The sequence below is a fragment of the Poromitra crassiceps genome (assembly GCF_964638095.1).
Source record: "Poromitra crassiceps genome assembly, chromosome: 3".
NCBI lineage: Eukaryota > Metazoa > Chordata > Actinopteri > Beryciformes > Melamphaidae > Poromitra > Poromitra crassiceps.
In genome coordinates this window covers 71,502,836-71,516,456 of record NC_139625.1, presented here as the reverse complement: position 1 = coordinate 71,516,456, position 13,621 = coordinate 71,502,836, and the positions used below count along the sequence as shown (strand labels likewise).

Below are 13,621 nucleotides of genomic sequence, written 5' to 3'. Positions count from 1 at the left end.
ATGTTTGTCTGTATATGGAGAGATCAGGGCATCTCTGTCTATGTGAGACTGCTGTGTTTGAAACAGCTGGAGGCCTAGGCTAACTTATTGATTTATGTATATTTAAAGCCAATAACATTCAGTAATAGCAAGGCTGTCCATTTCATTACTATATAAGTACTGTATTCATGTAATAAATATACAAATCAATTCAATGTCAATCCAGTCAATTAAATGCTAATCTGTATTAGAAATGAAGATTTTTTTTTTTTTTACAATAATCATCTGCTTATACAGTAGTGATGATCAATTTGATGTGATCACTATAAGTCCACTTGTAGTTCACTCTGCACAGGATCACACACACAGATCACGGCTTATTCTAATGTTAATCACAAAACAACTGTTTTCTTACTTTTTCAGAAAGTTTATTGCAATAATAAAATAATGTAACAATACAAATGGGACTGAAAATTTGTTTCAGGAATTGCAGAGCATCTTTCATGAAAACACATAGTAAATGTGTTTTATCATTATGAATTTCACATTCAGTGATGGTACAATCAAAGCTTTAGTTTAGGGATAAACCATTTCTGTATATTAATATATTAATGTAGGCTATGAACAATATCACTCACATTCATCATCATTATACGTTAGACTATGCTGAGTATTTTTGTCCTGTAATTCTCGTACTGATACACATACATATTTGATATCAATAAATAATTTAGATTACTGTAAACAGATATAATAGTGTTGTGCCAACCTGCTTTACACTATTGAATTACAAATGAAGAGTTTTGATCCAAATACAATTTTACACAATTTGAGAAAATTGACACCTACTTTTGCCCAATTATTGATAGCACAAATTTAAACAAATTACACTATGACATAACGCAAGTCCTTAATCTACAAAGTAGCACTATTACAGAGAGTTTCCTTTGTATTTTTGATATTTTGAACAATGAACTTCAAGCAGGCTAATTATTTTTCTTGTCTTGAATCACTCTTTAAAGTTAAAAAGAGCCAGTGGAAGAAGAAAAAGAAAGACTATAAATAAATAAAAATCTCTGTGCAGATGTCTGTGAACTGTAGCAGCAGCATGATTAGTGATTCCCTCTCATTCTCTAATAAGGGAATTCGCAGTTAACTTTCATTTTCTTGTATCACTACTAGGGGTGTCACGATACACTCAGTTCACGATACGATACGTATCACGATACTGGGTTCACGATAACGATACGATACGATACGATTTTAACAATATTTTTTTAAACTTGAATAATAACAATATATGACTGGAAAAGTAGTATTTTATTTGAAATGCACAGATACAAAACATGCTGTTGTGGGAAATTGTTATTACAATAACAACTAGAAAAAACATGAGATTGGAGATAAGGCTTATCTTGAAATAGAATGAGTTACACCGTCACTTAGATTTACTTTGAACTAAAATGTTTATCAGTAGTATAAATTCTCATTATGCATCTTCAGTTTTTCTTCAAACTCAAACAACAAGACTTTTCTTAGTCTATTTTTTATGCATCTCCAGTTTTTCCTGTCAAGTAAACAGTTTTGCCAGAAACTCAATTGAATGGTTTCTATCCTGTATAACTTCTCATGTGTCTCTTCAGAGACTTGTTCAACTGAACTACTTTCCACACATTGAACTTCAACAAACAAAGACGTTTCTTAGTCTATTTTTGAAAAAAAAAAAAAAAGTTTTGATTTTTTTTTTTTTTTTGATTTTTTTTTTTTTTGCGATATGAGATTTCATCTCAACGATACATATCGTGACGTTTTACTATCGCGAAATTTCGTGGGACGATATATTGTGACACCCCTAATCACTACTATGTGAGATTCCATTGTTGTTTTTAAGATTCATTCTTACTGTGTGACTTTGATTCCTGCTGCGCCCTCCAAGCGGTGAGCACCTCGTCGTCTTCAGCCTCCGCGGCGGCCCGAGCTCGGATCCTCTGCCTGGTTTGGGCAATGAAACTAGCAATGTCTTCCTCGTCGTCCTCCTGGGCCTCCTCTCTCCTACTCCTCCCCTCTGTCTCACTGCTTTCATACCGTGACTGATGAGCAAACTTTCTCTTAGCGGAGAAGTCGTGGTAACTCTCCACCCCCTCCTCGCTGTCTTCATAAGCTCCGTACGACCTCCCCGCCCGGCTGTTGCTGTGGGATTGCATAAGTCCGTTATCTAAAGGTGATCTTGTACCCCGGTAAATATGCTCTGGGCTGGTGTCTCGACTAAATGGATCTGGATCTGCATGAAACCTTGACCTGTATCTGGCTGTAGAGCCGTACCCCTCTTCCTCTTCTTCACCGACAGCACAGGAGGCCCTCCGGCTTGAGAAGTCAAATTCTGAGGCGGAGGCGTCAAGATCGTCGTAGGGATCCTCCGACGGGCCAGCTTCTGGTCCGTCTGTGTTCAAAGACGAGGCCGGTTTCCTTGGGGGAGGCCTGACACTCTTCAGCCAGTCGTCAATACTGGTGTTTTTGTTTTTCTCCAGTGCTGTGTTTAGATTCAGGCACCCAGACTGGCCATAACTCCTTGTCGGTTTCTCTGCCTTTTTCTTCGTTTCTTTGAGAAAATCCTCCTCTCTCTTCTTTCTCTCCTCTTCCTCCTCATCATCTTCATCCTCCTTTGGTTTCTTCTTCTTGTAGAGAGTGCTGCGCTTGTTGTCCTCCAGGATCTTCTTCTTTTCATAGGTAGCCATCTTGTCCCTCATTTCAGACTTGATCTCTTTGTCCATCAAGTCCAGTTTGCTCAGGTTGACCTGGTCCTGGAAGAGGCTGTAGAGGGGAACGCTGGTAGTCGTGATCTTGTTCTTCTTGGAGGCCAGGCTGGAGCCGAGTGCAGAGCCTCTTCCGGTGAGGCCTGAGATGCTGGAAGACCCGCCGCCTGAGAGAACTGACTCAGTCCTGCCACGGCCGCGGGACAGCACAGTGGAGTGTGAAGCTCCACTCAACATGGAGGCTTTGTCATTGTCCATGCCCCGCCCTGAAACCATGCTTGAGGCACCTCCAAAGCTAAGCACTGATCCAGCACGTGAAGGAGGCAGCAGGCTCATTTCGCTCTGCTTCTGCATGATCGTTTCTGAGACGACATTAGCGATCCAGTTCTGGATGCTGGCCAAGTTGACCATGGGTTCACCTCCGGGGCCCTGGACAGTAGGCACTGGGACAATGGGAGGAACAGACATCATAGGATGAGGCGGGACCATAGATTGTGCTGATCTGGTACTGCGAGCCTGCGATACAGAAGATATGAAGGACGATCTGCCGCTGAGCATGGACATGTTGTCATCATTGGCAACGCTCGGCGGGCCCGTGACCCCAGCTCCAGCCCAGAAGGCAGAGAGAGGGATGGTGCCTCCGCTGACGCAGCTCTCCGTCTCCCACCCGCATATTGATTGACTCTCCTCTAAGGTTTTCCTTGAGCGTTCCAGAAGCTCTTCACGCCTCTGCCTCCTCTTGACCGTGGCAGAGTCCTCGCCCCGACTCATCTCCACAATCTCATCCGTGTTCTCTTCCCCCAGACGTTTCTGCTGCTTCAGCTTCCACGTCTGGTAGGCTGTCAGGTTGACATCTTGCAAAGACGGTGTCCGAGCTACTCCCTCACCATCAGCTTCACTTCCTCCTACAGAGCTTTTGTCTCCATCCTCCCCTTCTTTCTTGTTCCAACCAAACTGGATCCTCTTGATGCGCCAGCGCTCCAAAGGTGTCAGCTTCTCCTTGTTCCTCTGGCAGAAGTTGTACATGGAGCTAGTATCAGAGAGAATGCTCTCCACGTCATCGTCAATCTTCTTTCCTCCTCCCCCTCCTCCTTCTGTAGCGGTGCTCTCGCTTTTTTCATCATCCTCTCTCTTGCGGTAGCGAGCAGCGGCCTGTTCCTCAATCTCCCTCAGGCGCTGTTTCCAAATATCAGAGTAACTTGTGCAGCTGGAGGTGGACATTGCATCTGATGGCGGTCGTCTGGTCCGACGCTTGATCCGTTCTTTCACAGCTCGTACGTCCTCGCTTGTGACGCTCTCCAGGTCGGCATCTCCATCCTCTCCCTGCTTCCATGGCCGCGCCCCAGGGAGCGATTCCCCATCCTCCCCGTCGCTGTTCAGCTGCGCCTCCCACCATTCATCGCTCTGGTATTTCTCATTTCTCCTCTGCCAATCGCGGATCATGCTGTCGACACCATCGTCATCTTCCCCCTCTTCCCCGTCGTCTCTCTTGGGCAGAACAAGCTGTTCCTGGGCGTCAGTTGGTCCTTGCTTGTCCAGTCCATTCTGCGCTCCAATCAATCCACTTTTGAGTGCTGCAGCAGCCGCAGAGGAGGCCACGCTGCTCATCACACTAGCTCCATCCTCCTCCTCCTCCATCATAATGGACTGCGCTTTCACCCCCATCATGCTCTGCTCATCCTCTTCATCAGTGTCATCATCATCATCATCGCCGCCCTCGCCAAAGATGCGGGCGCGAGCACGTGCGTCGATAACCGAGCACTGGCTGAGCGTGTCATCGTCGTCGTCGCGCTCTTCCATCAGAGTCTCGTTGAGCTCTCGCAGCTGCTTCAGGAAGCCTTCGTTGGGGTTGATGGCACGTTTTTTCCTCATGGTAGTCAGAGCCTCCATGATGGACATGTGCTGGAAGATCATGAGGTAGCTCGCCACCAGGACGGCAGAGCGACTCGCACCCATCATGGAATCCACAAGCACCTTGCCTGCAAGCAAACCAAATGCCCAGTAGTATTAGATTCACTGCTTAAATGTGTATGGCTGGATTTATAATACAATAATAATAATAATAATAATAATAATAATAATAATAATAATAATAATAATAATAATAATAATAATAATAATAATAATAATAATAATAAATATGAGGCATGTTTGACCTTTTCATTGCTGTACTAGGAAGGCATGGAAAGTGATCATCTTTGGCTGGCAGGTTGAGTCAATCAGCTTGATGATAACTACACTACTACAGTATACTGCAGCTTGTGTCAATATTCCTGTAAACTTTCTCACCAGCTGGGGGCAGCATCCACCCTTTTAAGCATGGGCTGTTAAACCCCCCTTTTTTTAGCCATGAAACTTGACAAGGAACATTTCTTAACAACCTATTTTGCCTTGTAAATCAAGTGTAGTGAAAGACTTCTATTATCCTTTTCCAGGAATACATGGATAGATCTTCCGTTTCATAACTTTTCACATTTCTAAGAAACAAAGATTAAAGGCCCTTTTCACAGCAACCATTCTGAGGTGGTAAAGCAGCAAGTGTAACCAATAATATTAACGAGGGCCCTGGCACTGGAACACTTAAATGAAATGGAACCATAATTAATGATATGGGTTGCACCTGCTTTACTTCCTGCTTTACCACCTCAAAAAGGTTGCTGTCAAATGGGTCTACTGGATTGTCTAAGCTGAAACATTATTTTTGTATTCCATAACGTCAGCCACTAATTTATCATCACTTTGTATCTTACAGTTCTTTTGTTTGATGGTCCAGTTTTTGAAGGGTCTCATTGGGGACAGGGGGTGGAGTGTTTGTCAGTGAGCTGTGTTTAAGTTAATGTGGACATGGGGGAGAGCAGCTGTCACCTTGGTACTGGCTTATGACCCCCCCCAAAAAACACACACACACACACACAAACACACACACACACACACACACACACACACACACACACAAAAACCCTTGTCACTGGCTTCCATCAAAGTGTCCCTTGTTGTCAGAGAGTCTTGGCTCTTATGATTTACGATTGCTCATGTTCTCCAGTAAACTTCAATCAGAAAGTAGGCTAAGCAAATAATTATACTTCATGCGTGGGTATTTCTGGATTTGTCTGAATTCCTCTTTTCATTCAATTCTCATTATTTCAGAAAAGATGGAAAATATATCATAAACAGGAAAAAGAAAGAAAGACAGGAAAGCAGAAAGGCAAAGGCAGAAAGACAGAATAACAGTTCAGTAATTGCAGATGATGATTTCACCAGAAAAAGAAGAGAGGAAGAAAGAACTGAGACAAAGACCCTCGAGGGAAAGGGGGGAAAAAGCATCACAATCCCTCACCTTTATGCGTTAGCAGGGCCTCGTCCAGGAATTCTGCGGTTGTCCGGAAGTGCGGGGAGATGTCGGAGTCGGGGAAGTCGTCCAGCTCGATGCCCATGTACTGGATGTTCATGTTGGCGTAGAAGGTCTCGCCCGTGTAAACGCCCGTGCCATGGGCGGCGTTCAGGATGTGGGTGATGCCCATCCGCTTCAGACGAGCCTTGTTGACCGCAACAGAGCTTAAAGAGACAAACACGTAAAGTCATGTGTTATTGTAATTACATAACTTTTTCCTGTAATGGAGTAAGCCTTTGTTCACTCCTGGCGCTTAACATAAGCAGAACTGAAGTTGAGCTCACGCTTAACCGGTCACACCAGAAGCACTCTCTTTTCCTCAGCGCCTCGATCGGTGCGCCTTGAACCCGCCCACAACTTGGATTGACTACATGCCTGGCAGCTTAACGCTTGGAAAATAGGACTGAATCCTGAACGATCGCTTGAGCAAGGCACGCACGCGGCTGGTGTGAACAGCTTCACCCGTTACCAAGGACGCCGAAATGAAACTTGCGGGTTCAGCGTAGGTTGAGCTTTGGTTGAGCGTTGCTTCAGCGAATAGTGTGAACGTGCCGCAAAGTAAGTGGCCGTTCACACTATATGCCGAAGCAACGTTCAACCTAAGCTCAACCTGCGCTGAACCCACAAGTTTCAGTAAGGTGTCCTTGTTAACAGGCGAAGGCTTAGCCTTTGTTCACACAGGACGCCTAACGTAAGCAGAACTGCAGCTTGAGGCAGGCTCAAGCTGAGCTGACGCTTAACCGTTTGACGCGTCATGCTTGGAAAATAGGACTGAATCCTGAACGATGGTGTGAGCAAGGCTTGAGCGTGCCTTGAGCGTGACACTCGGGCGGCTGGTGTGAACGGCTTCGCCTGTTAACAAGGACGCAAGAAGGACGCAACAAGGACCTAAATGAAACTTGTGGGTTCAGCGTAGGTTGAGCTTAGGTTGAGGGTTGCTTCGGCGTATAGTGTGAACGGCCACTTAGGCAATAGTATTCCAATGTCAGTAATGATGTACTGATGTAACAGATTGGTTGTTAGTTGCATTACATTCCTTAGCATCTTTAACCTCTTTGTTGGCATAATATCTATGAATGATTCCCCGCATACTTTTCTGCCTTCAAGTTAAATCTCAACAAATCGCACCATGAACTTATGAAATTTACTTTACATTAATTGCTTAAGAGAGGGGAGCATCCAAACCAGGTGTTTTAGAGCGGTAGGCATTTTTGGGCCATGAATCAAGTACAATGTTGGTGAAAACCTTTAATCACACTCAAGCTCAGTAAATCCTGCAAACTGACATCTGACAAATTTTAAAGTCCTAAACATGTCACAAGAAATCAATATCTCAATGTCAATATCTTACAGCCCTACTTCAAGTCATGTTAGAAATATCAGAATGACAGTAGAGCGCACATGAACAAGCCAACAAAGTGGTAAAAACATTAAAAAAAAAAAACATAATATCGACAGAAACATTTCAGGCAATTTAATAGTGTCAATCAGAACTAAACAGCAAATATTGTGTTTTAGTAAATTAGTACCTTATGTACACTATTGTATTCTACAAATGGTTAGTATGTTAATATGTGTTCCTTAATCTAAAGAGTTACCAAATTTTGGGGGGATTTGGCCAATCAGATTCCTTTTCACTCAGTCTAAACTGTAGCACCCTGCTCACCCTGCCTCATGTGGACTCACTTCTCGCCGATGAAGATGTTGGGCCACACCTCATCCACAGGGTTCATGGGGGCCTCCCGGCGGTCCTGCACCATGGCTCTCTGGATGTCCAGCACACAGGGCGTGTTGTAGGGGCTGCGGTCATCCATCATGTCCTTGACCCGGTTGTACAGGTCCTCCACCATGAGCTGGTCGGCGCTTTCCAGCATGGACTCTGGGATGGACTCGGCCCGCACGCCTCGAGGCGGCAGCTCTGAGGAGGTAAAACCCATTTTAAAGGAATAGTTCACCCCAAAATGCAAATGATGTCATCATCTCAGATTTCCCCCCTGCTTTCTCCCAAATTGTATTTGGCCAATTTCCCCTGTTGTCCCGGCTGTTGCTCCACCCCCTCTGCCGAGAGCTGTAGAATAGCCAGTGTTGGGCAAGTTACTTTCAAAATGTAATATACTACCAGTGTTGGGAAGTAACGAGTTACTAGTTACTCGTTACTGTAATAATATTACTTTTTCCAAGTAACGAGTAGTGTAACGAATTACTATAGAATATAATTAATAATATTACCGTTACTTCAAGATAAAACAACTTGTTACATCTTTTATTGAGTCCATTCTGTGATGCCGCTGCGCTGCAAAACGACACGCAGTCGGCATTCACTGATCACAAGCAGCATGGCTTTAACGCTCCCAAAACAAGGTGACGTCACCGCAGAGCACATTCAGAGCACCAACAGGCAGGCACACCTCCCTCTCTGCCCTGCTGAGCCAAGGAGGAAAATCCGTGGCTGGATATATTCCCATGACTTTGTTTTTGTCGGGAAGAAAGGTGACACGAACATCAAAGTCAAATGTAAACGGTGTCCAGGACAGGTAGGCTACTAACACTCTTTCCACTGTGAAAAACACGAGCTCAAACTTCCTAACGTTAACGTTATGGGACGAGAGGACAGCACAACAGAAACCGGAAAACTGTTAAAATACAGAGATAACGTAAAAACTCACAAGCTGGTGGACATCAAACATTGATGTTATTATTGTCAGGTTAATGTTAATGTTGCAGAGCTAACGTTATTTGTGACACAAACTTGTTACGCAAAGATGTAGCCTATACGTATTGAGTTTGCATTGGCAGTGCATACTGCATTCTATAAAACAGAAGCTGTTTAAAAGATTGCATCTTGTCATCACTTTGAGCCAGGTGTGCTCTTCATCAAGCATCTCTGTAGGAAGCTGTGCTCTGGCAAAGCGATTAGTTTAAATGGAACGGCACATAATAGACCTAGTTCACACATTCGCACCGCAAAGTCTGCATTTTGATGAGAAAAATGCTATGGGCCTTTTTCACAACGGCCGTTTGTGTCTAGAAGGCAGAGTATACACAGGTGCAACCAACTAACTAATTAGGGCTCCGGCACTGGAACACCTAAATGGACTGGAAGTTGGAAGCCCTAATTAACATCTTCGTGCACCTGTGTTACCTCCTGCCTTTTAGACACAAAATCACTGCAGTGAAAAAGGCCTATTGCCATTTGTGTGGAATGTAACGGAAAAGTAATATAACGAGTATGTAACGAATTACTTTTGGCATGGAGTAATAAGTAAAGTAATAATATTACTTTTGAAAATAGTAACGAGTAATATGTAATATATTACTTTTTTAAAGTAACGTGCCCAACACTGTATACTACATATTACTAGTTACTTTCATTAGAAAGTAATAAGTTACTTTACAATAGTACTGTCTGTGTAGAGTAACTTGTTACTTATTACACTACTTTTGCATTACTTTCACCAAAACAACAGCAGCAGCAGAATGACATCGCCGCCCCGGAACCATCCCGAAAAATAATTTCAACTGCCTTGAAGTCAGTTTAAACAATCCAAAATTCTAAATGTTATTCTTTTCCTTTGTTATTGTCATCTGTAGTGGTTATTTGCAGTTTGATTAGGGAATTAATGTATCTTTATTTAAATATGTGCTTTGATTTAAAAAAAAAGTAACTCAATTTGTAACTTGAGTTACTTGACAAAGTAACTGGTATAATATTACTGAAATCCTATAAGTAATAAGTTATATTACTGAGTTACTGCTAAAAGTAATATATTACATGTAATATGTTACTTTTGTAATGAGTTACCCCCAACACTGAGAATAGCACATACTTCCGCCGATACATGTGCAGACGCCAGCCGCTTCTTCTCACCTGACAGCAAGGAGTTTCACCAGCAGGACATAGCGTGTGTGGGACGATCACACTATCCCCCCAGTTCCCCTCCCCCCGAACAGGCGCCACGACCGACCAGAGGAGGCACTAGTGCAGCAGCCAGGACATATACCCATGCAAACATGGCCAATTGTGCCTGTATGGATGCCCGACCAAGCCAGAGGTAACACGGGCTCGAACCTGCAACCATTGTGTTGAGTAGGCAGGGAATCTACCGCTGCACTACCCGGGCACCCTTCCCTGATTTCTTTGATCACAAGGCTGTGATGCTACACAGCATTTATAAAAAAAACAACTCATCAATGGCAGGTATTTATCCAGCGCCGTATTCACCAGGGAACATGATTCTCATGTGCTATATCAAGCATGCATTATACATTAAGCGACTGCTAATGTAATGCCAGATGAAAAACTGCTGCAGAAGGTCGCCTGTGATATGAGGCGGAACTCAATTTCTCAATCAGCGTGCAGGGCTCCTCATCTCGCATGAGAATGTTTCAATCTCACCGTCTGATAATGAGCCGCAGGAAGGAAATGTCGACACAGTAATATAGAGTGTTTGACCAGACTCGATTAGTTCAATATGGAGTTGTCATCAGTATTCCAAATGCTGCAGTTGGATGAGTAGCATAAAGTTCTGAAGATGAGCCCAGTTCTCGTGAAAATAAGGAATGGACAATGGACACAGTAATGTTCGGGAGTATGATGACACTCACACATACCCTTTTCTTGAAGAAGTCTTTAGTCTTTAAACTGATATTATAGCAGAGCTGATATATACTGTATGGTATGTCATACCAGTGATTAGTCTTAGTTTAAAGGAACAATCCTCTTCAAACAGGGTTCAAGTCAATCAAGCAGTGCTTTCTGCATCTTTTCCATTGAGGAGGCCAGATTTGTAGCTTTGAAAGGATATTAGCACATTTGTTATTCTTATTTTACCTTCTTTTAAAGGTGCTAAATGAATTGGGATACCTACTCATCGTAAAGAAACGAGACCACGGTGGAGACGATTGGCCTACTCTGTATTGTTAGGTCTAATGTTTAAGCCTTGTTGCTTATGGGAAGTCTTGTTAGATTTTGAGCTCTATCTTGGTACATGTGCTATCCGCTTTTTGCGCTTCGCGCACCTGTTTGCGCCTGCCTTGTACTTTTGTCTCTGCACGACGATAGCAGTCTGCCATACGCAAGTGTCCAGGTGTTATGCTGAGTTTTGCACCCCGGCCACCAAACGCATCCCCACCTCACGGGAGCATATTGTAATGAGTTATACAGAAACGTAACTGTTTAAAAATTATATAATTGTTTGGGTAGACGTGACCTGATTGATGTCCTGGCGTGGCACCTGGCACGTCCGTGCATAATGACGTTTCTTTCCTGCAGCAGCGCGGAGATTAGTGCGCTCAAGCCCAGCGGGTATTTTAGCGAGGTGCTTTTCAAAGCTCTTAGCGCAAAGTAATTTGCGCGCTGCTGACGATAGGAGAATGCCATCTGTCAACACATTTTTGCTCCGTCTGGTTTGGCATGTGGCACGCCTACCCCATGCATGTCCAGTACAATTATAACAGGCATGCGCTTCTGCACGCCCCCAATTTGCATTGTGTGCTGCGTTAAACTAGCGCAAAACCAGCGCAAATGCTAAATTACTGCTTTTGCGATTTTAGGGCCCTTTGTCTTTTGTTGCAGCACAGTCAAGTCTTTGTATTACCTCCCTCTCACCTTCGTTGATGATCTGCTTTGCAGCGATGGCTGACGACAGGTGAATGGGCTCCATAAAGATGCTGTCTGCATCAGAGCCAGAGATCATGGAGAACCTGGACTCTGACAGCATGGAGAAACTGGAGAGAGAGGCGGGGGGGGGATCAGTGACAATAAGAGTCCACAGTATAAATACATGTTACATTGTTGACTGTGTCAAAAAAGGTACCCTGGTCACTTAAAACAATGTGACATGTCAAGCAATTTCAGTGGGTCAGTCAGAGTTAAACAGCCAATGATATACAAGAAAATTGACAGATCAGAATCAGATTTCAAGGGTAGCCAGTGCCTCCCTGGCCGCTCCTTTGGCTCCTCCCCTGATGCCAGTCCATACCCGACACCAGAAGTTAATTTGGGCAAACTCAATTAGTGGAGATGTCTGATAAAGAGATGTGCAGTTGTAATAGTCACTCATATGTGCTTTGCTGTCATTTTGCAAAAGTAGGTGTCGGTTTGCCCAAATACAGGATCTGACAGCTTATCTCATGGAGAGTTGAATGAAAACGACTTTTTAATGCGCAGGGTAGCCAATAGCGTACATTGTCTTCTATAGAACTCCCACATCTGAAATCAATCCCACAGGAGTGTAACAGTGATATACTATGGTTGGGGGTGGCAGAGGGTGTAAATATTTGCCTCCGATGCTGGAGACTGGGGTACTGCCAGTGTTTCAAAGTCTACATTTTAGACATAAGTCAGATTTAATGTTATTCTTATTTAAGCCTAACACAAACCATAACCCTAAATTTAACCAAGTTGTTGTAGGTGCCTAACCATAACACAAGTTGGCTACGATCTTGTGGCATCGAAAAAAGACTAAAAAGGGGTACCCAGTGCATTAACAAGTGACGCCAATGCGTCCTGACTTAATGTCAGTATTTGACAAGTTTGGAGTGCAAAGGTGTTGCGTAAACAAACTGAAAGCTGACAGTCTGGTGCTGGTGAAGCTGTGCGGGGCAGGGACATACTTGCTGGGGGATGGACAACGGAGGTAATGAGACTGGACATCCTTGACGCTGCTCTCCTCTTCGGTCCCGTCGGGCACCTTCTGGTCCCCATGCTCCCCGCTCCCGTCGGCCGACGCCATGGCAACTGGGACGTGTCCTTCCTGCTCGTGTCAAGGCCAGATCCCTCTGTTGAACAGAGAGAAACAGAGATTAGAACACACAGCTACAGGTACAGCTACAGTGCCCCTTTACATGTATACTTTATTCTGAGAGGTCACAAGAATACTTTATTCTGAAAGGTTTACAGTGGCTGCAATGGGAGGTACTTTATTCTGAAAGGTTTACAGGGGCTGCAATGGGAGGTACTTTATTCTGAAAGGTTTACAGTGGCTGCAATGGGAGGTACTTTATTCTGAAAGGTTTACAGTGGCTGCAATGGGAGATACTTTATTCTGAAAGGTTTACAGTGCCTGCAATGGGAGGTACTTTATTCTGAAAGCTTTACAGTTGCTGCAATGGGAGATACTTTATTCTGAAAGGTTTACAGTGGCTGCAATGGGAGGTACTTTATTCTGAAAGGTTTACAGTGGCTGCAATGGGAGGTACTTTATTCTGAAAGGTTTACAGTGGCTGCAATGGGAGGTACTTTATTCTGAAAGGTTTACAGTGGCTGCAATGGGAGATACTTTATTCTGAAAGGTTTACAGTTGCTGCAATGGGAGGTCACAGGACTATTGTTATACTTTATTCTGAAAGCTTTACAGTGGCTGCAATGGGAGGTACTTTATTCTGAAAGGTTTACAGTGGCTGCAATGGGAGATACTTTATTCTGAAAGCTTTACAGTGGCTGCAATGGGAGGTACTTTATTCTGAAAGCTTTACAGTGGCTGCAATGGGAGGTACT

The 13,621-nt window shown here is 43.9% G+C and overlaps 1 protein-coding gene across 1 annotated transcript; it reads right to left on the bottom strand.

Moving 5' to 3' along the window:
- Positions 1–464: 464 nt before the first annotated feature.
- Positions 465–12,857, bottom strand: dusp27 (dual specificity phosphatase 27; the record flags this gene model as incomplete). Its single annotated transcript, XM_083632525.1, has 6 exons — positions 465–1,145; positions 1,830–4,711; positions 6,070–6,287; positions 7,810–8,041; positions 11,732–11,850; positions 12,739–12,857. 5 exons carry the CDS (start codon positions 12,855–12,857, stop codon positions 1,866–1,868), a joined length of 3,534 nt encoding a protein of 1,177 aa, XP_083488651.1. The 3' UTR covers positions 465–1,145; positions 1,830–1,865.
- Positions 12,858–13,621: the final 764 nt, after the last annotated feature.